Source organism: Mustela lutreola, chromosome 7 (assembly GCF_030435805.1).
Source record: "Mustela lutreola isolate mMusLut2 chromosome 7, mMusLut2.pri, whole genome shotgun sequence".
Taxonomy (NCBI): Eukaryota; Metazoa; Chordata; class Mammalia; order Carnivora; family Mustelidae; genus Mustela; species Mustela lutreola.
This window is the reverse complement of record NC_081296.1, coordinates 136004650-136031234: the sequence shown is the minus strand read 5'-3', so window position 1 is coordinate 136031234 and position 26585 is coordinate 136004650. Positions and strand designations below refer to the sequence as shown.

At 50.1% G+C, this 26585-nt stretch overlaps 2 protein-coding genes across 6 annotated transcripts in view; one reads left to right on the top strand and one right to left on the bottom strand.

Annotated features, from left to right (window-relative positions):
* The first annotated feature begins 39 nt into the window (after positions 1-39).
* GSTZ1 (glutathione S-transferase zeta 1) lies at positions 40-9627 on the top strand. 3 transcript variants are annotated; one of them, XM_059182708.1, is made up of 9 exons: positions 40-173; positions 3092-3143; positions 4616-4683; positions 5171-5251; positions 5581-5706; positions 7076-7154; positions 7708-7760; positions 8219-8268; positions 9075-9627. In XM_059182708.1, the coding sequence occupies exons 1-9, from the start codon at positions 159-161 to the stop codon at positions 9199-9201; spliced, it is 651 nt and encodes a 216-aa protein (XP_059038691.1). In that variant the 5' UTR covers positions 40-158; the 3' UTR covers positions 9202-9627. The 3 variants fall into 3 exon arrangements, with proteins under 3 accessions (XP_059038691.1, XP_059038689.1, XP_059038692.1); XM_059182706.1 differs by lacking the exon at positions 40-173 and adding an exon at positions 2698-2807; XM_059182709.1 differs by lacking the exon at positions 40-173 and adding an exon at positions 2825-2947.
* Positions 9628-14592: 4965 nt separating this feature from the next.
* The window catches only part of TMED8 (transmembrane p24 trafficking protein family member 8), a 40821-nt gene continuing 28828 nt past the window's right edge, over positions 14593-26585 (bottom strand). For all 3 annotated transcript variants that reach the window (XM_059182703.1, XM_059182704.1, XM_059182705.1), the window contains 3 exons: positions 25054-25180; positions 24303-24608; positions 14593-21879 (listed from right to left, as the gene is read on the bottom strand). In XM_059182703.1, the coding sequence (XP_059038686.1) occupies positions 21662-21879; positions 24303-24608; positions 25054-25180 (651 nt within the window). In that variant the 3' untranslated portion in view covers positions 14593-21661. The remainder of the gene's footprint in view (positions 21880-24302; positions 24609-25053; positions 25181-26585) is intronic.

Sequence of the window (26585 nt, the reverse complement as noted above, 5' to 3'; positions counted from 1 at the left end):
GGACCGAAAAGATCATTCTAGCCCAACCCCTCGCTTTACCACGACGGAAGCGCTGGTTCTGACGTGTCGGGGCCTCACTGGGCCTCAGTGCGGGACGAGTAGGAGAGTCCCAGGCGCGAAGTCTCCCGGCCTGGAAGAAGGGTGGCCGGAGGTGCGAGATGCAAGCGGGGAAGGTCTGTGCCACACATCCGGGGACAGGGGCGCCACTGAGAATGAGAAAACCTGTGGGGCGGGGGTCAAAAGGTGCGCCGCTCGCCCCCTTCCTACGGCTTCCACAACGCACAACTCCCGGCATGCAGAGCGCCTCACGGGCTCTGTTCTGCGCCTGCGCGCTGTCCGCTTCCCGCTGCTCGCTGGGGCTTGTAGTCCGGGGAGGTTGGGGCTGCAGGCGGCTTACGCTCGTGGAGTGTGCGGGGCGCTGTGGAGTCGCTGTACTCTCGCGCTTCACCTGTCTCTCACTGTCCCTTCTGCCGGGCTTTCCAGGCGTCGTCCCTTGCCTCCCTCTTCCTTATATCCCGCGTGCTGTTCCTTGCCAGTCGGCCCGACGGGTTCTAACTGTTCGCGTAGGGCCTTCCCGGGTGGTTTGCACTTGGAGAGAGCTCTTGGGGTTGGGTGGTGGGGAGGCACTAGCACTTTAAGTCCTCTCCATCACCTGGGGAGTTTTCCCTGGGGTCATCTTTGGGGGAAGGGACCCAAGAATCTGCATGCTTAATAAGCGCCTCCATGAGCGTTTTGAAGTCTTATTCAAGTTTGAGAACCACCAAGGAAGATGGCAGGCCACACCAGATGGAATTAGCATCATCTTAATAATGCATAGCTCTCCCACTCCCAAATGGGATTTTAGGAGGCTTTCTCTCAAAACGAGGCGTGAGAAACGGTTTTAAAATAAAATCTGCTAGAGTGGTCAGAATCCATATTTGAATTGGAAACGAGGTTCCTCCAGGAGTGGTAATGAGCTTTAAACCAAGTGCAAGAAGGAACGCGGGACAGTTGATATAGTTATCACTGGTAAGAGGAAGAGCAGAAGGTGCTCTTCATTATAAATCCTGATGGTCCATAAGCAGGAAACTGGAGAGCAGTGCATTCACAGTGACTCTGTGGTCACCCTCAGTACAGGTCAAGATGGAACATTTAGTAATTCGGTAAGGCATTTCTCCAGGGATTCCAAGCTAATGTCTCAGGCTCTCCAGTGGTCCCATCCCTTACCAGCAGTCCCGGCCAGATGGCCCCAAGGGCCCTTCCAGCCTGATCAGACAAGGACAGGGATGTACCTTGGAGTAGGGTGCCTCTAATTTTGGCCTCCTAACTTCTCCCCTTATAAAGACATCTGCTGTCTATCACCTGCTCCCTGAACCAGGACCGTCTTTACTTTCCCTACAAAAGTGTCTCCAGTATGGGCTGGAACTTCCAGACCTGGAAACCAACCTGAGAGGGCCTAGGTTCCCACAGTGCCCTTGCCCACCTAGAAGATGAATTGGTAGTTCGGGGATGGTAAGGCAGGGTCACAGAGCAGTTTGATGTGCTGAGGGCAGAGGGAACTTGAGTGAAATATCTGTCGTCAGAGGGATGGTAGACAGGGGTGATCTAGAAGTTCTGCTGTGTTCTCTCTCCTTAATCATATGGATACACCTACGTCTTCCCAAAGATGCATGAGAGCTAATTACTGATAGCTCCATCCTGGGCCCTGCTTTGAAATGCTGATCACTCAAGAAGCACTGGGAAGTTTAATAAACTTCTCTTAAACTTCAGATCAGAGATCACGCACTCAGCCTCCTCCAGTGCCTCAAGGTAACAAAAATGAAAGAAGAGGGCCAGGTAGGGCACAGAGCAGATCAGAGAGGGCATGCCATGACTGAAAGAGGCTGTTAATTGTCTCCTATCAGTTGTTACTCAGGAACCCAAGACCACTGTCTCTGCCTTCATAAGAAAAAACAAATAGGATTTGCATATGAAACATCCTGATTTGTTAATGTTGGCAACCAACTGAAACATTTTTTTTTTAAAAAGATTTTATTTATTTATTTGACAGATCACAAATAGGCAGAGAGGCACGTAGAGCAAGAAAGAGGAGGAAGCAGGCTCCCCGCTGAGCAGAGAGCCCAATGCGGGGCTTGATCCCAGGACCCTGAGATCATGACCTGAGCCGAAGGCCAAGGCTTTAACCCGCTGAGCCATCCAGGTGCCCCCAACTGAAACATTTTTAAGTACACGTACACCACACAGAACCCTGTGGGCTGTCCTCTTGTGACCTTGGCTTTGGAGTCAGTGGGCATATCCCCTCAGCTATTTTTATGAGATCAGCCGAGAACCTGGAGGGCTGGTGAGTGGTGAGTTGAAAGAGAGGGTCACCAAAGCATCAAAAAACTAGAATTCCTGGTCTTTCTGTCACTGCTGGAGGGAATTCAGCTATCATTTTAAGGCAACCCTTTGTTTTACGGATGAGGGAGAAAAGACGAGGGAATAAGGAGGCAGGGACCTGCCCAAGGTCATGCAGAGCGGGTTCCTGCCTTGGGATCAGACCCCAGGTACACCAGCTCTCAGCCCAGAGCACCACGTGAACTGCTGCTTCCAAACCAGGACACCAAACCGGGTTCCACCGGGAACAGAAAAAGTTTCCCACAGGTTGGAAAGAGTCGCCCTTTATGACACAGTCAAAGTTTCCCTGAAGCCTGTCTCACCCAGCTTCCCATTGGCTCATGGGATCCCACCCCCTTCAGGGTTCCTCCCCCTGCTCTGCAAGTTCTGGGAGAGGGGCCATTCCCTGGGAGGCCAAGGGTCACCACAACACCATGACCGAGTCTAGCAAGGTAAGGAGGGCACTTGCAGGCTGACTGCCCCTTTGTGGGCCCCTTGGACTTCAGGGATGCATGACTGGACAGTTTGGAGCTGAGGAACCCCCCCATAACTTCCAAGGCCTCTGACCCAGAGAGCTCTGAGTCTTCCTGAGGTGCGGAAGGAGGCCTGGTGGGATGGGAAGAAACCGCTGGCTGGGAGCCCCCTGGCTGAGGGCTGTTGCCACCCCAGTGTGCCCTAGGGGCAAAGAACCCCGCGAGCATGGGTTAACGTGCATCCTTATTCTGTCTCTCCTCAGCCCATCCTCTACTCCTATTTCCGGAGCTCCTGCTCATGGAGAGTTCGAATCGGTAAGAGCCCAGCCTCCACCAAGAACCTTGGTGGGAGGCGATGGGGGTAGAGAGAGCCCTGAGTGAAAAGCTGGCGGGGAACAGAGGGCTGTTCTGTCAGGGCACCTCCGCCTAGAATGTCCAACAGGAGGAGAGTGGGGGTAGCAGGAAGGGTGGGTAGTTGCTTCCCTCTCCCACACTGCTTTCCGGAGCCACTTAGCAACCACGCTTAAAGCAGGTTCACAAAACCCAGAGGTGCTTGGTAACTGGCAGGGAACAGCTGGCCTTCCTCAGTTCTTATCTCATTTCATCTGGCACATTAAACAACTGGCCTGTGTCAACCCCGGAGGCTTCATGGAAGCGGAACTTGGGGCCCTCCGGTGTCGTCCCAGCTTGACCCTGCCCTCCCTCAGCTTAACACAGCCCTTGGCAAAGATCATAGGCATCGCTCATACTGGGGGAAAACTGTGCTGAGTGTTTTTATGTACATGATTCCTAGGGTGTCAGCGGCACCCTAGGAGGGAGGCATCATTATTGTGCCCATCGTACCGGTGAGGAAACTGAGGCACGAGGACCTTAAATAACTTGCCCAAGGCTGTGTAGGTAGCAAGAGGCCGAGATGGAATTCAAACAGGTGGTCTGACTCCAGAGTCCATGTTTTTAACTCCTGCACCATGCTGCCTGGCAGATGAGGAGACAGAGGCAAAGAGGCTCATTAGCTCAGCAAGCTCCTTGTGCCGCACAGCTAGCAAACATGATGCAATCGGAATGCGAGCAGTCTGTCTCCAGGAGTCTGGCCCTCACCGGGCAGCCATCCACCGTGACCCTCCCCCACCCCACCGTCACTTGGTGGCTGCTGGAATCAGTAGGCAAAAGCACTGGGGGGCCAGAGGACACATTTCTCCCAAGAAGATATCTCCCCTGTGCCCAGAGCCTCCGCCCTAGCTGGCCAGATGTGAGCCACAGGAGTGCTGTCTCTGCGGGGCTGCCATGGCTCCCGCCACTTGTCCACAGTGGGGCTGACCAGCGCAGAGGAGGAGCCCCATGTCTCCCAGGCTCTCTTCACACTGCGACACATCTCTGCCTCTTCCCCCTCACTCCTCGGAGACCATCATCCCCATGTTTCAGTGCATGTCTGCACGCGTACACACACACACAGTCTTCACTCGGTTGACTTGCTAAGGAAAAGGATTGAAGGGCACAGAGAGGAAATCTGGCCACTGGGAGTCACAGCAGATGCCATGAGACCACCACAAAGCCCCCAAAGCTCTGCTTGGAGTCAGTAGTCAACAAGTCTGAGGACAGAGAAAACGGTCCCCCAGGGGCACGGGGACCCCGTTGGGGAGTGGAGAGTAAGGCTCTGAGAGTTCGGGGGAGGCCAAGCTGGGCCTTGATCACCTAGCAGCGTGGAGAAAGAAGCCTCCCTCGGCAGCCTCACGGAGCCCTTGGAAGTGGAGCAAGAAGCTGTCCCCTGACTCTGCTGTCTCTTGTAGCTCTGGCCTTGAAAAGCATCGACTATGAGACCATACCTGTCAACCTCATAAAGGATCAGGGACAGCAGGTGAGGAGGCTGCCCCCAGGCCACCATGTGGGAGTTAGAAGTCTTGGAGAGGGACCCAGCAGATTTCTGCCCCCCAAGAGGTGAACCTGCTGGTTCTCCCTGGTGGGACTGGGGGTTGGGGGGTGGATAGGCTGTGCAGCTCAAGGAGCCATGGGAAAGGGCCCAGGTTCCAGGCCCCATGCCATGGCCTGGTCTCTCAATGCCTGACCCCAGGTGAGTGGGTCCTTGCCCCATGCTGGGACCCCTGGACGTGCCCTAATGACCACAGTGTGAGGTACAGGGAAACACACATAGCTGGGCCATTGGGGTGAATCCTGGAGCTCAGCAGCCACTGGTTTGGGGGATATGGCCTGGGTCCCCCAGGCATCTCTCTGGAGCCAGGACCTTCCCCAGGGGAGGAAGGTGCAGGGGGGCTGCAGGCCTCAGGTCTTCCCACTGGCCTGGTTCTGCTCTGGACAACTGGGTCATCAGGTCCTTGTCTCCACAGTTCTCTGAAGAATTCCAGGCACTGAATCCCATGAAGCAGGTGCCGACCCTGAAGATCGATGGCATCACCATAAGTCAGTCTGTGAGTGCAGGGCCTGGAGGCCCCTGGCAAGAGCCTGAACAAGAGGTCCTCCCAGCTCTGGTTTGCGTGGCCAAGCTCCTAGCCCATAGCAGGGGCATGATAAGTTCTTGTCAGAGGGAGGAGGGTTGCCTGGTTGTTCAGGGAAGAGAAGGGAGACTTGAGCCTATGGGGAGACAAGTTCTGCAGGATGGGGGTCCAAAAAGAGCTCCTTCCTGGGGAATTTGGGCTTCACGGGCTCTAGCTGAGGTCAAGGAGGAGCTTGCTAGCCCTGTCACTTTGATCCAGGGTCCACATGCCCTCCCCATGCCTCACTGCTCCCCTCCAAACAGCTGGCCATCATCGAGTTCCTGGAGGAAACTCGGCCCACTCCACGCCTCCTGCCGAAAGACCTGAAGAAGAGGGCCCAGGTTCGCATGATTTCGGACACCATCGCCAGCGGCATCCAGCCCCTGCAGGTGCGGTTCTGGACTGCACCCCTGCACGCCTCTTGCATGCCTCCCCTCACACACTTTTACCTTTAGACGCGTGCCGATCGCGAGGTGCCACAGTGGGGAACCCAGCTTGGGAGTGAGGGTGGCAGGAGGTCCGGAGGGATTCTCAGGGGCTCAGACCTAGCTCATATGGCAGAGGGGCACGGGATCCCAGAAATCAGCTGCTATGCTGGGTTCCCAGCTACATTCTTTTTTTTTTTTTTTTTTAATCTGATTTTTTTTTTTTTTTAAGATTTTATTTATTTATCAGAGAGACAGAGGGGGAGAGAATAAGCACAGGCAGACAGAATGGCAGGCAGAGGCAGAGGGAGAAGCAGGCTCCCTGCCGAGCAAGGAGCCCGATGTGGGACTTGATCCCACGATGCTGGGATCATGACCTGAGCCGAAGGCAGCTGCTTAACCAACTGAGCCACTCAGGCGTCCCCCCAGCTACATTCTGAGAAGTCCCAGGTTCCCCCTGGACTCATCCAGGGGTGCTCAAGGAGGGGGAGGGGCCGTGTGGCAGGGGTGAGGCTGAGCAGCACAGGCCCATTCCCCGCCTTTAACCAGAAGAGCCTCCCTCTCATCTCTTCTGTATTCTAGATTGGGATCCTCAAAAATTTTTATTTTTTAACATTTTCAGTGGTAAAAAAGATAAACAAGTATTCAAGCAATTCACCTGTGTTAACTCCTGACTTTGCAAATCAGGAGATGGCCCCAGAAAGGTAGAGAGAGTTTGCAGAGTCATTCAGCTAAGTGTGGCAGAGCAAGCCCCAGATCCCAGGACCCCAGACCGTGCACCGAGCCTCCATCCCCGAGTTACCTTGTCTTGTTTAACAAAGGACGTTGGGGCAGAAAGACGCCCCATTCTACAGATGAGGAAGCCGAAGTTCAAGTAAAATGGCTCCAGGGCTGTAAGGTTGGAACCAGAGCCCAGATCTCCTGCAAGCCAGTCCTGTGCTCCTTCGTCCCGGCCTCGCCCCCGTGCCGCACCCCGCTCCCCTCACAAGGAGCTGTGTAAGGGAGACGCTTTGTGTGCCGAGGAGATGGGCTTCAGGTCATGGCCTCACACTTCAGTGCCACGACAGCACCCTGTGCCCCCACCTTGCACGTCTCTGCCAGGGCCACAAGCTGCCAGACCACAGGGGCCACTCGAGCAACCTGAGAAGGCAGCTGCTGGAATCCCTCACTCCCTCCCAGTGCCCCGATAGGGAGAAGGGGCTTATAGAGCCCAGGAGAGGACCGGTGGAGAGCCAGGGGCGGGTGGGAACCAAGCTGCCCTGAGGGGACTTGGCTGGGGGTCAGGCCCCACCTGGCTTCTAAAGCCAGTCACCGATTATCCTTGGTTGCGTAGAACCTGTCTGTCCTAAAGCAAGTGGGACAGGAGAACCAGCTGGCCTGGGCCCAGAAGGTCATCCACACTGGCTTCGACGGTGAGTCCTTCTTCCTGCAAGCCGCCCTATGGCCACTCCAAAATGACCCTTGTGCCTAGGGCCCTGGGCATCTGACACAGCCTCCCCGGCTCTTTGCCCTTGACAATGGCATGGCTGAGGGGAGGGCTGCGGGGCTGAGGAGGTAGTAGGGCTGGGTGGTATCCAGACCTGGCCTCCATCTCGGGCACTTCTGGGAACCTCAGCCACTGAGACCCACAACCCCTTGGAGCTGGCGGTCCATGCTCTGCCTCACTGCCCACTCCAGCCAGGAGATGAAGGCCAGCAACATGCCGGCACATCCGTGTGAGAGCTCCTCCCTTGGCCAGTGGCCGGCCTTGTCCCTTCTCGGGGAGGGAATGGCAGCTGGACTTGAGGAACCCAGGGAAACATTATCTGTCCCCTCGTCCCCATGAACTCTGTCCAGATATGGTTGGCCCATTACTTCAGTCACGTGCCCCAGCCAGTCCCTCAGAGAGCTGCCCATTTCAAAACTCTGGGGGGCCAAGGTCCATTCTGGGCCCAGAGTAAGATTCTTCACGTGTCCTCCCCACAGCTCTGGAGCAGATCCTGCGGAGCACAGCGGGGAAGTACTGTGTGGGAGACGAGGTAAGCCCTCCTCAGGCCTTCCCGCAGCAGCTGTCTCTCTCCACCCCCACCCCCAGCGTCGGTGCAGGCCGGAGAGCTTCCTGAGGAGGCATGGGGATGCGGAGAGGGACCAAGATCCAAATTCTGGTTCCAGGGCCCCCTCCCTCATCCTGAGGTGTCTCTTCTCTGCTAGGAGCCCTCCATAAGTGCCCTGATGGGGGTTTTTAACAAGCATGAGAAGATCCACTGAGACAATCCAAGCCTCTCTGGCCACCCGCAGACTTGGCCGTCAGGACAGCTGGAGCCTGGCCTGGGAGAAGCATGGCAGCTCTAGGCACTGACCCAGACAGGCCTGTGAGGGGAAGGGGAGAGAGTTGGGGCAGTGGGGATGGGGCGGAAGAACCAGAAGCAGACAGGAATGTCAGGGGCTATGAGGCCGGGCCATGCATCTGGATGCAAACCCCCCAACCCTCTTGCAGGTGTCCATGGCTGATCTCTGCTTAGTGCCTCAGGTGGCAAACGCTGAAAGGTAAGAGAGAGCCCCGCCTGCCTCCCTCTCACCTGGTCCCTGCCCTCCAAATGTCCCGCCTCCTCTCGCGGTCAGGTCCCAGCTACAGCTACTGAGGAAGCGTCTAACGCAGAGACTCTCATAGACTGGCCAAGGAGCCCCCCGTGCCGGGCCTTCCCAGCTCCTGTGGCTTGGAAGAGCCCAGCGGAAGAAGTCAGTGCAGTGTCCCCCACCACGCCCATCACCATCCCTCCAATCCTGTCTAGCCTCTGCCCCTAAGCCGCAGTGGCTTGCCCAGTAGACACCCCTAGAAGAAGCCACCCCAAGAGCCTGCTCCCCCCGAGGTGCTGTGTCCGTGCCTGGCAGGGAGCTCTCTTCTGCTCCTCCCATCAGCCCTTCAGTGAGGCAGGAGAGAGTACCTCCCTGGAAGGCATCTAGAAGAGTACCTCTCCGTTTGGGACATGGTGATGTTCCTACCCATGCAGTGCCCCTGAGAAGCTTCCAACATGGGTGGGGCAGTTATCTGTGCATGTAAATTATGAGCACTGTGCCCTACACATAGTAGGTTCTCGGTGAATAGCCATTGCTTGGAATAGGAACAGTAGCGATAGAGATGCTAGACCATCCTGCATGAGACCTGCCCATTCCCAGAGCCGCCTGTGAATAAGACTCCCACGTGGCCGGGCAACTTCCTGGTCCTCCCGTCGTCAGACCCCGGGGCCTCATCCAGCTGCCCCTGTGCCTCCCTCACTGCTCAAAGGACAGTCTCCCTGTGCCCTGGCAGACCCAGTGTCGAAATGGTGTTAGACGGTGTTTCTCTGCCACAGGTTCAAGGTGGATCTCACTCCCTACCCGACCATCAGCCGCATCAACAAGACACTGCTGGCTTTGGAGGCTTTCCAGGTGTCTCACCCCTGCCGGCAGCCAGACACACCCCCGGAGCTGAGGGCCTAGCTCTCCAACTGTGCCCCATGGGTGAGGGGGCAGGAGAGGTGCAGGAGCAGAAGCCAGGGTTGCTGAACAGACCTGGAAACAAGAGAGCCCTAACTGGAGAAGCAGGAGACCTGAACTCCTTGAACTTGGACTCTAGCCCTGGATCCGCCTTCCCACTGTACCTCTTTGCACCTCAGTCCCCTCCTCTGTCCAGTGCAGGGAGTGCCGGGGAGAGGATGCTGGGAGGGAGGGAGGCAGGAACATCACCAGTCATCTGCGTCTTGGGCAATCGTGAAGGTGAGGGGAGAAAGTAGCCTAAGGTGCTTGGCGGGTGCGCCAGAGAGACGTAAGGGAGCCTGCGCGCTTCTTCCCATCCCCACAGTTGTACCGGACTCCAGAGAATGCCCACTCTGAAATTTGATGATTAAACGGAAGCCCAGGCCTCCACATTATTCAGTTAAGGCTGAGCTACATTCCAGAAGGTGAACATTCTTCCTGGCTGGAAGTCCCTGGCATTTGGGCTGGGAGAGGGAAAGAAGTCCAAAAGCCTGCCAGAATCAGACCAGATCCAGAAGAGAGCAGATAGAAGCAGCAGGAAAGAAAGCATTCTGTGACCAGCTGAGTTCCTGGGGCTAGAATAGTACCAGTAAGTGGTCCACTGGGGCACGGAGTGGGAAGCGGGGCCTATCAACCAAGTCCCAGACCGTCAGGGGCCGCATTCTCCAGACCAGTACCGGAAGTGGGCACTTGGAATAAATCGTCCTGCAGGGCCCTGGGAATCAGAGGCAAGCTCCTCCTTGGGCAGAGTGACCCGCCACCACCCAGGCAGGCTCCAGACCCCACCCAGCTAGCAGCTTACCGTGAGGTCCCTTCTGGAAGTGGAACAAGATGACTTTTACGTCCTGTACCTGGGACTTCATTTCCCCTGCATGGCTAAGGCTTGAACAGTGAATTCAGGTAGACGTGTCCGGTTCAGAAGGAAGCCACCGCTCTCAGCCACAAGTCCCTTTTCCTCAGCCTGCATCTCAGGGCACCTAGTTTCTCCCATCCTCCTGGGTTCCTTTGTGGCCTTTCTTTCCTGAACCTGGTTTCCGGGCTTTAGAGTGACCCAAATGGGCCACTCTTGTTCCCGACATGCATTGGTTCTGGCAGAGCCAGAAAAAAAGCCCAGCGCAGTACGTGAGACACCACAATGACAAAGGGAGACTCGGTGGCTCCACTGGGCCTGCCACCATCTTTCCCTCAGCTTACTCCAGACTTGCCACACTGGGCAAAGCTCCCACGTGGGCTTTTTCTGGGAAACTTGGGCTCAAGAGACTAATCTCCTCAGCCCAGGGGTCAGGATTTGCACCTGATTTGGACATTTGCAGTTGAAGGGGATTAAAGGCCCCATAGATTTTTTTTTTTTTATTTTTTAAATTTATTTTCAGCATAACAGTATTATTTTTGCACCACACCCAGTGCTCCATGCAATCCATGCCGTCTCCAATACCCACCACCTGGTTCCCCCAACCTCCCACTTCCCGCCCCTTCAGAACCATGAGAAACTATGGACCCACAGATTTTTAAAGACACCAGCTTGCCGTGACCTGGTGACTTCCCCGCCTGGGAGCTGGGATGTGTGACCTTGTGACTGGGAATGTGGCCCACAGGGCCCTTGCTCTTCTTGAACTCCTGTCCCTCACTTACCCTGGGAAATTTACTTGGCTATGAGGAACTCTGTCCCACTCAGTGTGGTTAGTCTGTCTCCTGTCTCCTTGTCTGTCTGATCCAAGATGCCTTCCGAGAGCTGCCATATTTCAGCCCCAGGTCTCCTCCTGGACACTATCAGAGTATTAACTCGTTTAACCTGGGACTCTTAACAACCATCCTAAAATTGGTGGCAAAAGCCTAATGGATTGTGAGGAATTCTAAGTCAGGTAAAGAGGTGGTACAGCCTCTGTTGTCAAAACACTAGAGAAACCATCCCTCATCTGTGGCACAAAACTCCCTTTATAATTTTTCTTAACATTCCCATAGTTCTGGTCCTCTAGCCCAGCAGGACTTCTCTGGTGCATGTCAGAGAGAAACTGAGAATCAGCTGTGGGTGGATGGAAGGAGGAGAGAACAAATGCGGGGTTTCCTCCGGGCTCAGCAGAGGTCCTTGGAGCCCCGTTTCTGAGGCTCCCCTTTCTAACTGCCTTACTCCAGACCCCTCCACCCTCAAACTCAAGACAAACCTGACCTTGCCCCACAAGAACAGAAGTGTGTCCAAGCCAGAGAAACTCATCCCAGGCTCCTCTGAGGTGACGCACCTGGAAAGTGCTGGGTCTCTGCGGGCATCCCACATGGCTTATCTGCGCCACTCAGAGGGAGTGACTGAACTTCTGTGACTCTCAGCTGCACTGGCTTTAGGAGGACAGTGGTCCATCCATCTTCTTCTCTCATGATGTTTTTGTAAAGGAGATTTTTGTCTGTTGAAGCTGGAGCTTTAAACCTCAGGAGCTTTCCACACAGCTGGCAGCGCCACAGGCTGGTGCCAGGACCAGGGCTGGGGTCCGCCCTTGCCACCTTCTTCACCCCAACCTGAGGAGAGTGTCTGTGCTCTCCACGGCCTACAATGACTCTGGGTGTCTCCCGTGGGCTTCAGGGGACCGGGCCTGTGGGGAAGACAAGACAGGCCTGGGGAGCCGCCAGCTCAGGGTGAACTGAGGGGTGAAAAAGGAGCATGGGGACAGGGGCGTTGGGATGTGCAGAGGCTCTGACCTTGCTGAAGGGAGCACAGCTTATGAGAAAGGTCTTTTCTCTTATGAGAAAGACCAAAGAGTGGTCTGGTTTCGGGGCTTGTGGTTTTGAGTCCGAGTGAGGCTGTCACTCTGTGTGACAGCCTAATGGATCGTAAGGGCCCTCCTTGGAGTCCAGGACACCAGCATGGTCAGCTGACCTGTCGTTGAGGGATGTGGAGACCCGAGACTTTGCCGGCTTCAGCCCTCCGCCCTGGGAACCCTTCTCCAGGAACCTGTGGCTGGGTGCATGGGAGACAGCGCCTCTATTCCCAGAGGAACTCAGCTGTGCTCCAGGGAATAAGAGAATGCGGCATTTTTAAACCATCTTCCCTGCACGACAGCAGAGCTCCTTTGAGCTCCTCTAGGGCTGCACTCCTGACCCCCCACCCATGCCAAGCAGGGTGACTAGCCTTGCTCCCTTGGTGCTTGTTTGATGGAAACCTGTCTTTCCTATACAGCCATGGCTGGCGACCCCCTCCCTTCTGGAATGTCTCTGCTCTTTGGGGGCCTTAGAAGATCATGAAGAAGCAAAGATTTCCATATGCCTCCGAGGCTTAGCAATAATGAGGCTTCTCCAAAGGGCTTTGAAAACCAGCTCTTCTGTGACTTCCTCACGTCTGCAACTAAGTGCTTGTTTTCAGGGGTCAGATGTATCTCTCAATTCAAAACTGTCACCTATTTAGGGGATATTTTCCAGTAGGAGCTCCTCTCTACAGGCTGAGTGGGTGGTAAAAGTCAAGTCCTTCATTTCCACCTTAGTGGTGGGGCCTGTGGAGAACAATGGGCAGATCCCTGACTCCGGCTGGTCAGAGGCCCCAGGGAGACCTGACCTGCAGCCACCAGGACAGAGGCCACGGGATGACGGGCAGATGCAGGAGTGGCCTGCTACTGCTTTCCCCTCTACAGAAGTAGGGAGTCCTGGCAAATGCTTTAGAAGGATGAAAACCGGAAGGAGGAGCTGCCAGGAACTACTTGAGAACAAAGAAAAATATACAGGATTTTTGTTCCAAAGCAAAATATGTATCCATTAAGGAGAGTAGTGAGCTCACTGAACACACCAGTGAACACACACACTCATAAAGACTCATTATATCGGCTCCTCCGAACTTTTCAACATGACTTAATTAGTTCTCCATTCCAGAATGCCCAGCAGGCATCATTCCACTTCGGGAGAATATGTGAACTAACATGGCTGCTGAGTTTAGCTGAAACCTCATGGGTTAAAGCACATCAGACCAAATCCAATCCCGAGCTATGTCAGGGTCCATGAAATGACAGGAGTGCCCCCCCCCTTTTTTTAAGATTTTATTTATTTATTTGAGAGACAAAACAGGAGGGGCAGAGGGAAAAGGAGAGACAGAGAATCTCAAGCAGCCTCTGAGCCCAGCCCAGACCTGAAGCGGGACTCAGTCTCACGACCCTGAGATCAGGACCTGAGCCAAAATCAAGAGTTGGATGCTTAAAGACTGAGCCACCCAGGCGCCCTGAAGAGTAGTACCTTTAAAAGTTAAAAAATAACCTTCAATATGGGGCATCGGGCTGGCTCAGTTAGTGAAGTGTGTAACTCTTGATCTTGGGACTATGAGTTCAAGCCCCATGCTGGGTGTAGAGAGTACTTAAAATCTTTAAAAATAAATAACTTTCAGGGGCACCTGGGTGGCTCAGTGGGTTAAAGCCTCTGCCTTCGGCTCAGGTCATGATCCCAGGTCCTGGGATCAAGCCCCACATCGGGCTCTCTGCTCAGCAGGGAGCCTGCTTCCTCCTCTCTCTCTCTCTGCCTGCTTCTCTGCCTACTTGTGATCTCTGTCTGTCAAATAAATAAATAAAATCTTTAATAAATAAATAAATAACTTTCAGCATGTTGTGTGTTAGTGGTGACATATTACATTCAGCACACCCAAACATAACTCACTGAAGACCCCTAGCTCCATGTAGTCTGGAGCTTTCTCCTGGTTGTACTGTAGTATGGTAGGCAGATTATATTCATTTAACTCACAATTATTTCCAATCTCTTCCTCCTTTATACATCAGCCTCTGAACTATGTTGCAAGGGAAGGCAGAGAAAGATCTAACAGGCTTGGGGTAGAAGCACACATACCACTGAAGAGAAGATTTCAATGGTACCCTTCCTGGTCAGATTAGGAGATTTTCTCATTTTGTAATAAACCCAACTGATGTGCACAAGCAATATTTTAAGAGATGTCTAGGACATCTTAGGATGTTATTTCTGAAATGAAAATAATATCACCCAGACTGTGTTCATGATTAACCTGGTGTCCACTGTACCAGTTCCAAACTTGAACACAGAAAGTTCATTGGAAAATGAACATCACTGGAAACCAGACACAATTAAACAGTATAATGTTCCATTTACCAATCATTGCTCTAAACCCACTTTTTCTGCCACTGGGCTAAACTTAGTTCCCAGTATGTAATACTCTGCCATGAATGTAAACACAGTTGAAAGATGGGTCATTGATCTTATTCTCAGTTTTTTTCTTAATTGTTAATTTTCTTAAATTTTTATAATCAATAGATTACAGAATAATTTATATAGATTTATAGAATATCTTTCCTCTAGGAAAAATACAGAGATGAATAAAAAATGTAAAATGTAAATCAGGTTCATTAAGATAGAACTCAAATGTTTCAGGTGCATAGTGAAAAAGTTTATTTAGGACAGATTTCAAAACTTGGAAGAGAAGACAAAGAAATGCACAAAAGCATCACAAATCTGTTACATAATATAAAAACACAAGAACTGAGCTATTTAAGGAACCATAGCCCAGGAATCATCTGTGTATCACAGCAACACACTCAAAGCCACAGGGTGGTAAGAGAAGGTATTTTAAAGGAAAAACCACTCAGCAGGACAAAACGACTGAATGACAATTTGGTACAGAGCTCTTAGAAATCATAGGAAATGTTGACAGCATTTCTCAGGGGACACGTAAAATAAGATGACTGCAATAAAGGACTTGTTGGGTTATTTTTGTACTTAAAAGATGGTGACACTTGTCCCTTCCAGACCCCTTTCTGTATGTAACATCAGCGCCAATGCATGATAAGAGAACAAGTAGGAAAGAATGCCTTTGTAGTTTGCCAATTCCTTAAAAATTTGCCAAGAAGGCATAATCATCTTTCAAACAACTGACAGATCTCAGTGCATGGCGCCAAAGCAGGCCTTTCAGAAATACCAGCTAAACGGCATAAAGTAGTTTAGGAATCTGCAAGCACCTCCCTCTATTCCAAGTATCCTTACCTAAAGTTTGGCTTTCTTATAATCTATCACTTTGATTACAAAGCAACTTTCTTCTGAGAATTTCCAAAACGATTCCCATCACTAAGGGCAAATGGGTCCACCAGAGTCATGGGTTACAGGACTGCCTTTTCTAAACTTCACTTGCTCTTGAATATGGCTACATGGAAAGAAATTCAACTTGATTAAGTAAAAACAACTTCACTTATGGGACAATAATCTCAGAAAGGGATGTCAGTTGGGTTCTTAATATGGAATTTCTTAGTAAAATGTACTAATTAAGACATAAGGGAAGAAATTAAGATAATGTTTTCCATACGACCCTTGGCCTGAACCTAAGAATCAACAACAGTAACAAGGAACGTTTTAGACAGAGAGATATCAAACCTGAGTGAAGAAGTGAGTTCAGGAAGAGAACTCCTAAAGCTGACTGTTAGCTAAGGGCTCTTCTGGAACCCTATATGCTAGACTATTCCAAACCTAAACTCTAAACTTATTTGTGACCCTATATCAGAACTTTTGGAAAATGCACTTTGTCCCCTGAAAGTCATTTCACATATATTATTTGACCCTTAGATAAGTACTTAAAAGGACAGAAAACTATGGAATTTAATAAAGCCTGTATATCTAGATTTCTGGGACACCTTCTCCTCAAGTCTCAGTGTAAAGAAGAGCCATGAAATTAACTCTGGTCCACATGCCTGGGGCCTAAAAAAATCAAAGTACATACAATGGTAAATTAGATCATGGGTTCAAACCATTGACCAGGACCACAAATAATTTCAAAGCCAGCATCTTACTTTTAGACTTGTTTTTTGTGAGGGAATGACTATTTGTAAATGAACTCCATCACAAGGCGGGGCAAGTGGGTTTTCTTAGCTTAATGACAAGAGATTCAAACAGCAGGGGCTTTGTGTGGCCTTTGTGGTTCAGGCAGAGGCAACACTTCAAAGGGAGTGGTGATTTCTGAAATCTGGCCACACGATACTTACCAAAATTTTCTTTCACCCTTTGGTCCCAAATCCTGCCCTAATCTCAGAATCTAAATAAATGGGTAGACGTCAAAGGAGTGCTCACAGGTGCTGGATGGGTTGGATCAAAAGGGTGACACTGACCATGACCAGGTACCCACTGAGCCAAAGCGGTGTTTTTCTGGGTGCCTCCCCCTTTTCCAGGAAAGCGGCTACGAGCAACCAACTCCCAGAGGGTTCTTCTACTTCTGAGAACACTGAAGAGCTGCAAACTCACATTATAATCACCTTTACAGCCAGGGACAGACCATCATTCCCACAAGTGGAGGGCTTGTTCTATCTGTTACTCAACTCAAATACTTTGTTGTCTTCATCAGTATTTCACTGACACAGCTTCTTCATTCACTTGGTAAGGTTCACAAGAGTTCCAACGGATGGCTGGACAGTCCTACACAAGTCACCCAGCTATCCCAATATGGGACTATAAGTCACAATTCCTCCCCAGTCCTACTTCTTCTAACCGACGCTGATTGCCTTATCCCCTCAACAAACACTGTTATTTAATTCTGAGTAATCAGGTAAACAGAGGCCTTAGATACCATGCTGCCAATGCTAAACAATATGGTAAATAACCAAGATATCAGAGAGAAATGGAGGGAGCCTAGACCCTTTTTATCTTTCAGTTGTATGGAAATGAGAGGCCAGGGATAGGATTCCATGCACATGAAGACTGGGACTTTGGCCACAAAGATACTCACCACAGACAGGGTTTCTGGAAAGCACCTGGCTTGTGATTGGTTTTAGACACCCATTCCCTAATGAGTTCCCAAAGAAATGGCTCCCCGAGCACAACCCAATCCCCACTGAATATGATCACTTGCTCTCCAAAGAGCATAAACCCCTGAACCTGCTACTGCTCACAATAAAAAATGAAATTGCCTTCCTTCAGACAGAAACTCACCTTCCAACTCTTTTCAACCACTACGATTCTATAGGGATGGTGTTCTTCCCTTTTCCAGGAAATTCAGGTTCTCAGGAGCTCTATACACTTTTAGCCAGGTGGAAAGAGACTAGTTCAGGAGGCTGATGTGGACTTTTTAGGGTCAGGAGAAATTCTAATTGGAAGCTCTCAGAAGGGAGAACAGACGATTCCATTTACTGCTGGGTGTCTGACGATCCCACAAAGATTACAGAAGATGTTGAGTCCTACACCTCACGGGGAGGGGGGGGGGTCAGCCTAGAGGGGCACAGCTTGTGGCTTGAGGCTCTTCTGTGATTTTGGTCAAAATTAACCAATTTCACCCCTGTCTTGGCCACCGTTAAAACCAGCTGGGGCTGCAGGGCCACAGGGGCTCTCCCTCTCAGCCTTGTGCTAGTCTCACCACCCTTTTCCACAGCACTAGACTCTCAGCCCCAGAGAATATGGTGAAGAAATGCAGCCTCGGGTCAGGGGATTACACTTAGTAGAGGAGACCTACTCAAAAAGATTCCTAAGGTCGATCCTGTTGGACAAGACAGCAAAGGGGGCTGGGGTTTCTCCAAGAAGCACAATGAGAACCAGCAAGGCTTCCGGCTTAAAGAACACTTCCAACTCATAAAATACAGATTAAAGAACAAAATTAGGATATGAGCAAAAGTCCGGGATACACTTGACAGCTTATCTCCCTTCCCCTCATTTTATTCTTTTTTTTTTTTTCCTACTATCAATTTTAAAAGGCAGGCCTCAAACTGCCCGAAACTATTTCACTCCTGCCCCTCCTTCACCCTCCACTAAAATACTCCTTTAATGTAAATGGTAGGGTCACTCAACTCCGTAGCTCAGAATTACAGACTTTGGGGTTAAAATGCAACTTTCTGCAGAAAAGTGGTCTTAAAAAATAAAATATAAAGGTACAGACTTTAGGACTTAGGTTTTGCCCAATTCTTTCAAAGAGGTTAGGATTCACCAGAAGTATCTAAACTCAGATATTTTCTGGAACAGTAACATCTAATCCCACAGGTTAATATAAGACAGAGAATTCTCAGAATTAACTCTTTCATATACACATAATGAGGGGCAATATAAACTTTTAAAAAGTCTGACATTTCCTTTCTTAAATAATAAAAAAAACATCTTTAAGTGCATGAATTATTTAAAAAGAAAAGAGGAATGGCCTCATTTGAAGTTGTTACCTGCTTCCATTATAAAGCTTTTCATTGTCTGAGGATCAAGTTTTAACTTCGGAGACCTGATGACCTGTTGTAAAGCAACAGATTGAAGTCCTTCCAGAACAGTCTCACAGTTCCCCTCCCTCAACCTGGTCAGTTAAAGAAGGAAAGAGTGCAGCTCTGGCCTGAGGGATAGAGCATGAGTTTTTCAAAGATGGAGATCAAGAACTTTTTTTTTTTTTTTTTTTTTTTTTTTATTAAGGAGGACCACCTCCCAAGTAACTCATGCTGGAGGAAACAAATCTGCTAAAAAGCCAGGGGCCCTCTGACACAGGAGAGCTGATGTCCGTGCAGGGAACGCCCTAATCGGACGCTTGTCCAAAGGAAAAGAATGGGGAAATCGTCTTTGTTTCAATTAGCAGTTTATAATTTTAAAACCTCTATGGTGGGTATACCTAAGGGTGTTTACAATCTGCTGCTTTTAAGTTCTCTGTCTGCACAACACATTTCGTGATAAAACGTTAGAAAAAATTAACACTTTAAACAGGTCTTCCTTTATAAAAGCCTCAACAGAGGGCAAAGCTAAACAAACTGAAGAAATTTAAGAAGCCAGCCGCTCTGTGTAGAGAATTTCAATCTCGCTCCCACGACAAAGTGCTCTCTTCCGACTGTTAGTATTTATTTGTGCTCTGGAGAACAGGATGAGACAGAGGACTCTGATTTCACTGTCTGGTTCTCTAAACGTGGAAAGGGAGAGATTAAGGAAAGGACGACCTCTGAGGATTTGCTGGGCTGAAAAATTCTCACTAATTCCGTGTGCTTCCGCAAGTAAATATTTGGTCCTGAAAGTGTGATTTCAGAAATTGAATAGGAAAAGAGGAATGAATCAGATAGTGAAAATATCTTCTGTTAGCCATTTTGCGCTAATGGGACAAAGACACGCCAGCGCAAGGAAGAAATGGAACCATGTCCAGGACTTCAAAAGTGCCCAGACAAGAGGCACACAGAGGTGACGGGAACAGGCCCCTTGGGCTTCCCTGATGCACCAGAACTAGGATGCCAAAGAAAATAAGCACAGAGCAGCTCATGGCAAAAATAAACAAACAGTGTAGTCCCAGAGAGCTTGCTACGGCCTGACAGCTCCCTTTAAAGAGAAAGCCAGAAGTTAATAATAAACAGGAACCAGAAGCAAGGCTTGAGCTGAAAGGAGAACCACTCAGTAGAAATCTTTTATAGGGATTATCCTCACTTAGCTAAGGCGTGATTGAACTCCGGTGCCAGAAGAGTGCTCACTCGGCTAATCTCATGATGATGTGATGTACAGAGAGTCTGCTTTGCATGGCCAAACAGTCACTAGAATAATTTCTAGTTTCTTACAAGGTAGATGCATTCTGGCCAGTGTCATCTTCTACAAAATGCACTGAAATATAAAATAATGGAGGTAAGGTGCTGCTCAGTCCACAGCATCGTGTCCTGCTTGGGGCTTCGCTCCCCAGGGAATAGAGAAAGTGCAGGCCGTCTGGCCCTTTGCTCCAGGACCCAGATGCTGCTACAGAACTACTGGGAGGGGCCCTGGTCTTCGAGTCCCTGACCCCGGAGCGGGGAGAGTCTTGGCGTGAGACACCTGCACAAGGACGGAACGAGCCAAAGGAACCGTCCTGAGGATGACTCCTCAAAGTTGGACTGTGAAATCCCAGAACCATACCATGTCCCTCACAGGCAGGTCAATTCCTCTGTGTTCCATCCTGGGCGAATGGACCAGGTCCCTCACAACCTAAAACTCGTCACAGGGAGTGCTGAGGTAAGACGGCATCATCTATCTCGGAAGGGCAGAGTCCTCCCAAAGCATCCCGGGACTGACCTGTAGGAAGGGAACATGGTCATCTCCCAACTCTTCCTAAAATCGTCATCTGACTCCACAGAAGAGGTGACAGAAGCCTTCTAAGAAACAGAGGGAAACTGTTTCAATGGCAAAATGAAATGTGCTACAAAAATAAATAAAGTAATAAATAAGTCGAATTATTCCTCAAAATTCTAGGGCAGTAACAGACTCGACACAAGGAATAAGAAACAAGGAGGCACAGACAACCACAGTGGTCCCTTCTCTGCCCGAGACCCTGCCCTGCTGCTCCTACTACGACCACCGATGACAGCCTCCCCGACCCTGGGCACTCCAGGCCTCGGGGCTAATACGGTGGGAAAGGCAGTCGTTGCGGAGAAGCCAGCTTTGGCCTAGTAAAGAACAACTCCAATCAGCAGCAACAGTGAAGCTTCATCAACCTTTCTAAGAGACTTTGAACTCCAAAAGTTTAAAGCCCTCAAAGCAAGAAACCTAAATCCAGAAACTCTGGAAATTCGATGGGTTCTAGAGCAAAATTTCTAAATAACACTCCTACCATAAAGATAAAAAAGCATGGTGGGGAATCGGAAGTGTTGTTATTTTTTTAACCTTCTCTCTCAGATTATACCTTCTTCTTTGATTTTTTTAAAAAAAGTAATACAGTAACACTTGACTTTCAAAGATGTGGATTCTGAGATCAATCCCGTACCTACTTCCCAACTTTTCCCCTCCAACAGCCAGCACCCAGGCTACGGGTTGCAAACTCTTGAAGCAGGAAGTGATGGAGGCGGTTATCCCCGCCCCAGGTGTTAAACTACGTGCTCACCACTTTAGATGGCATGGACGGTCTTGCTGTAAGGGCACGGAACACAGACGTGGGGAAAGGCAAGTGGAGGGCAAGAGGCAGAGTCGGACAGTCGGGACCACTGACCCCCCTCCAAAGGCAGTGAGGGCTCCCGGCCTGTGCTACAGACCACGGAGAACCAGCAGGTGGGAAGATGGCAGTGGTGAGAGGCTGGACAGAGCTCACTCCATCCAAGGAGGCTCCTTCACAATGCGCTTTTCCTCCTCCAGCACTTCCAACAGGTGAACAGTGAGCGCCACTAAACAGATCTGCAGGAAAGGCTCTAGGAGAGGAGAGAGCAACAACTGGACTAATACCTTGGACCAAAATAGACCTCATTTAAAAGACTACACCCAACCAACCTCCCTTTAGGCTCTTGCCTAACAGGTTCCTTCCCAGAGGGACTTCTGCTGGAGACTGAAGCAAGAGGAGCGTGAGTCAAGGACCACAGAACAGGAGCACTAAACCATCACCTGCAGAAGCCAAGGAGGGGGAAAAGCTACGTGGGGTCAACAGTCAGGCATGCCAGGCAGGATGTGAGGGTCAGGCACCTCACGCTTGACTTGTAGCTCTTGCCTATCCGAAACAAGAGGCACCGGCTGGCAGCCCGCTCCAGCCAGCGAACATCCGCCTGCCTCCTGTCCCCGCGGGCCCTCAGCTCGTGTAGTAGACGTGGAAGTAGAGAGTCTTGTTGCGGAGCAGGGAGTAGGAGTTGTCAAACTTGAGCAGGTAGATGCCCTCGCCAGGGTAGTCGTGGCTGCCAGCCTGCACGTCTCGGTGGCTGTCCCGCCGGTACACAGGCATGACCTCCCCATAGCGACCTCGAAGGGAGCTCCTGGAGCCTCTCTCTACATCGCCAACTGGGACAGGGTCTGTGTGAGCAAAATGGCAGAGTGTTTGTATATGACTTCAGAGAAAGAATAAGTCTGACCTCAAGGTAAAAGAACAGACCAGGTGACTTAGGGACTTTTAGCCAGGAAGATGCTCTTGAACTCCCACAGGAACTTGGAAATGTCTGCTGGCCTCTGACCATCACAGCAACCTGTGGGTGATACTGGCATTGGGTGCCCAAGTGTCCAGGAGCACTGAACATCGGGATAGTACCTGCTCAGCAAAGAAGCATTCCACCCAAATGCCAGTAAGGTCTCCACTGAATAATAATGATTTAGCTTTACAGAGCCAACCTAGTTCTGGAAGTGTCTGGACATTTCCAAGGGAGAGAAAAGATATTTATCTCATTAGTTTTTTAGATTTGTTTTGAAAGAGAGAGAGAAAAAGCAGAGAGAGAGAGAGAGCACACACAAGAGTAGGGGTGGGGTGGGGAGAAGCAGACTCCCAGCTGAGCAAGAAGCCTGATGTGGGGCTCAATCCCAGGACCCTAGGATCACAACCTGAGCCGAAGGCAGATGCTTAACCGACTGAGCCACCTAGGTGCCCCTATTTTATTTTTTAAAGGTTTATTTATTAATTTGAGAGAGAGTGAGAGCAGTGGGGAGGAGCAGAGGAGGAGGGAGAGAGAGGGAAAGAAATCCCAAGCAGACTCCCCACTAAGTGTGGAGCCTGACAGCGGGCTCAGTCTTAGGACCCTGAGATCATGACCTGAGCTGAAGTCAAGAGTCTGGTGCTTAACCAATTAAGCCACCCAGGTGCCCCAAGAAAAGAGATTTAGAAGGGAAGACTCTGACATATTTTCATTCAGCAGGAAAAATAAAGAGCTAACAGAGGTAGGAAATACAAACATGCTGTACAGAGCAACCTAGAACTTCTACCTGGCCACCTGCAGAACGGCAAATTAAGACATGGGGTTCTTCTGCCTAAATACCTGAAGATTTCCCTGCAGACTTGCTCTCCCATGAAGAAGCAAGGGAGTGATTTTAAGATCATATAAAAAATCAAGATGCTTGGAACCTACTTAGAGCCTACTCTTAATATTTCATAAAAAACAAAACAAAACAAAAAAAGCCTCAGGGTCATCCTGAGCAGGCACTGCAAATGAGTGGAACACAGAACCCACTTTTTTTTTTTTTAAGATTTTATTTATTTATTTGACAGAGAGAGATTACAAGTAGGCAGAGAGGCAGGCAGAGAGAGAGAGGAGGAAGCAGGCTCCCTGCTGAGCAGAGAGCCCGATGCGGGACTTGATCCCAGGACCCTGAGATCATGACCTGAGCCGAAGGCAGCGGCTTAACCCACTGAGCCACCCAGGCGCCCCTACAGAACCCACTTTTAAAACTACTCTGGGCATGTGCTGTGCTCTGGGCATATTTCACAATATATACAAATATTAAATCATCATACTGTACCTGCCTCCTTAGCGCAGTAGGCAGCGCGTCAGTCTCATCATACTGTACACACCAAACTAATATATTTTATGTCAATTACATCTCAATAAAAAAAAATTTTAAATTAAAAACAACTGGGGGCGCCTGCATGGCTCAGTCAGTAAGCATCTGCCTTCAGCTCAGGTCATGATCCCAGAGTGCTGGGATCAAGCCCCACAACCGGCTCCCTGTCCAGTGGGAAGCCTGCTTCTCCCTCTCCCACTCCCCCAGCTTGTATTCCCTCTCTCGCTGTGTCTCAGTCAAATGAATGAATAAAATCTTAAAAAAAAAAAAAAAAAAAACTGGGGGTGCCTGGGTAGCTCAGTTGGTTGAGTGTTTGCCTTCAGCTCAGGTCATGATCTCGGGGTCCTGGGATCAAACCCTGTGTTGGGGCTCCCTGCTCAATGGGGAGCCTCCTTTTCCCTCTTCCTCTGCCCCTCCCCCTGTTCACTCTCTCTCTCTCAAATAAATAAATAAAATCTTTAAAAAGAACACTGCTCTGGGCATGAAGAAAGAAATAAACAGTAGTCAGCCAACTGGGACAGCTCAGAGGCGAGTACAGTTAGCAAGCTGTAATCACTCGGTTTGGTTCCAGACTAAAACTGGTAAATATCCCAAACTATGAGAGAAATATAAAATAATCCCAGGTTTACATATGATCTCTCTGCTGCATCACTGACCCACCCCTTTCCCTGCCCACTCCATCCCTGACCCCATGGAGATGTTGGGGAAATAGCAAGGGACTATAAAAAGCAAAAGAAGCTTTCTACCAAGGCACCAATAGCATCCCCACCAGAATGTTCTTTGAGGGTCTGACTTTGGCCTGCATCACTCAGTTTAGCTTAGAATGCTGACAGAGATCCCTCACTTGCATTCTAAGGAAGAAAAGGACTGGCATAACACAGGAAGTGGTCACTAGGAACTGGGTTGAGCCAGAAAAAGCAAAATGCAAATTATGTTAAAATTAAATTTACCTTCAATCTCTTCCTCCTCCTCCTCGTCTTCATCCTCATCCTCACTGGAATCACTGACCTGCACAGTTATGTCAGTGCTGGTTACAGGGGTCCAGTCAAAATAAACTCCAAAGCCGATGTCATAGTCATCGGTCGCAAACTCCCAGCAAACGCGCTTCCCCTCTGGATGGGTAGGTACCCGGATGGTCACCACCTCACCCCGCTTCACCACCAGACGACTGTTCTTCTCTTTGCCCAGCTTGCTTTTGAATTCCTTCATCTTGGCAAAGGTCCAGATGCACGGAGGAGCCATCAGAGGGGGGGACACTGAAAGGACAAGCAGCTCACTACTGAGAAACCAAGAGGAACGCCTGGCCTTTGGGTTAGGGAGGGTGTTGCAGTCGAAGACCTTCGCTCTACTTCCTGGCTTCTCTGACTGCCTTTCACAAGTCACCTTCTCACTTTCCTTCCATCAGTCTGCCTTTTTTTCTTTTTTTTAAAGATTTTATTTATTTATTTATTTGAGACAGAAAGAGAGAGCACACAAGCCCAAGGTAGGGGGGCGGGGGATGCAGGGCAGAGGCAGAGGGAGAAGCAGGCTGCCTGCTGGGCGGGGAGCCTGACACAGGGCTCCATCCTAGGACCCTGGGACATGACCTGAGCTGAAGGCAGCCGCCCAACTGACTGAGCCACCCAGAAGCCCCCTGCCTGCCTTTCTTTAAGCACCCATTGGGAGTAGAGAAATCACCTTCCATACCCCCAGAGGTCTCACCTTTCCTATGATCCCCCAGGAGATCTGCAGATTCCAAATCAGCTGAAAGGATATCTATAGCTCCTGTGTGCTCAGACTGGATCATAACGATGTCCCCGGACCTTTGTGGAACTTGGTACTTGGCCATCTGCACAACGGAACTCTGATTAGAGTGCTTACTAGAGGGCAGAGTCCAACCAGCCTCCTTCCCGAAGGCGCTGCCCATCCTGCGCTACTGCCTCCACCTTCCCTGCTCAAAGCCTGCCGGCTATGTTCACTCCTCCTTTTGCCACTTTCCCACTCCAGACCCTTTATAAAATCCTTGTCCGTGAACATCCTCCACGCTTGCTACTGACTTCTGCACCAAAAGCGTTTCTCGGCCATGCCCTGATCTAGCCTTGGCCTGCACAGCACTTCCCAGCCGCCTCCCTCGAGGCAGCACTGGCATCCAGGGCTTAGCCCAACTCCCGTTCTGCCACGCAGCCTCCTGCTACAGTTCCCACTCACGCAGAACCTCCAGATCCCTGTCAGTCGAGTCACCAAAGTCCTGCAGAGATAGGATCTGATTTATATCCTCTGTCTCTGGCTCATCCATGGCACAACTGGGATGTCCCAAGACACCGGCTGTCATATCCACTAACAGTGTTCTATAAATAATCACCATTTTACCTGTTTCAATGTATTTAAACAGTACATTTGCTGCCAGACACATAACCTGCATGGAGAGTACAAGCATCACTTGAAACTCAAAGCCCTCGCTAGCCCATGGCAAGAGGCTTCAACCCCTCTTGTGCATTTCACATCAGACCACTCGGTTTGATGCTCCTGTTTCTTGCTTTTATGCCATCATTTCCTGCTCCTTCTCCAAGCAGTCAGCAGGCAACTCAAAACATGTACACCCACTCCCCACTCGGGTCAGCATTCCAATGAGATGACTGTCCAGTTAAGAGTCCAGAATTATATTTGCGAGAGAAAAAGAAAGCAATCTTGAATTATTCCCAGACTATATTCTTATAATATCTCTTTCTGGAGATATTATACCTCTTTCTGGAGAAAGAGAGTTCTTTACCTGCATTGCTTAATGAGGTAAATGAGACTCTGGCTAACCCACTCACATGATTCTTTCCTTTTCCAGAGGCTAAACAAAGGATTTAGTTTGCAGCGTATTAGCAGTGCAGCATTAGTAAAGTCACTGATAGGTCTTAGCTTTAGTTTCCTCATCTGTAAAATGGGAACATAACAGTACCTGTCTCACAGGTTCTCAGGAGTAAATGAAGCATTTTTATGCATAAAAGTGCTTTGTAAACTATAAAGCATTATGCAAAGGTAATTATAATGTTTGGCACTGTCTTCACTGCCACTAGTACCATTTGTTATTGTGACAGATGTGTTAATAATGATACAAACAACGCTCTCCTCCATGGCAGGGAGACCACTGCTGTCTACACCACTTCTAGGGAAACTTTATCATAAATATTAAGTAGATCTACCAGAAGAAAACTGAAGCTGAAATACAATCCCACATATCAAAGCTCCTCACACCCAGAGGATTT

What these genes read in the sequence shown, in the direction of transcription:
- GSTZ1 (XM_059182706.1), top strand. An exon ending in GCGGCATCCAGCCCCTGCAG is followed by an intron (nt 5,707 to 7,075) that starts GTGCGGTTCTGG and finishes TTGGTTGCGTAG; the next exon opens with AACCTGTCTGTCCTAAAGCA. An exon ending in CAGGTGGCAAACGCTGAAAG is followed by an intron (nt 8,269 to 9,074) that starts GTAAGAGAGAGC and finishes TCTCTGCCACAG; the next exon opens with GTTCAAGGTGGATCTCACTC.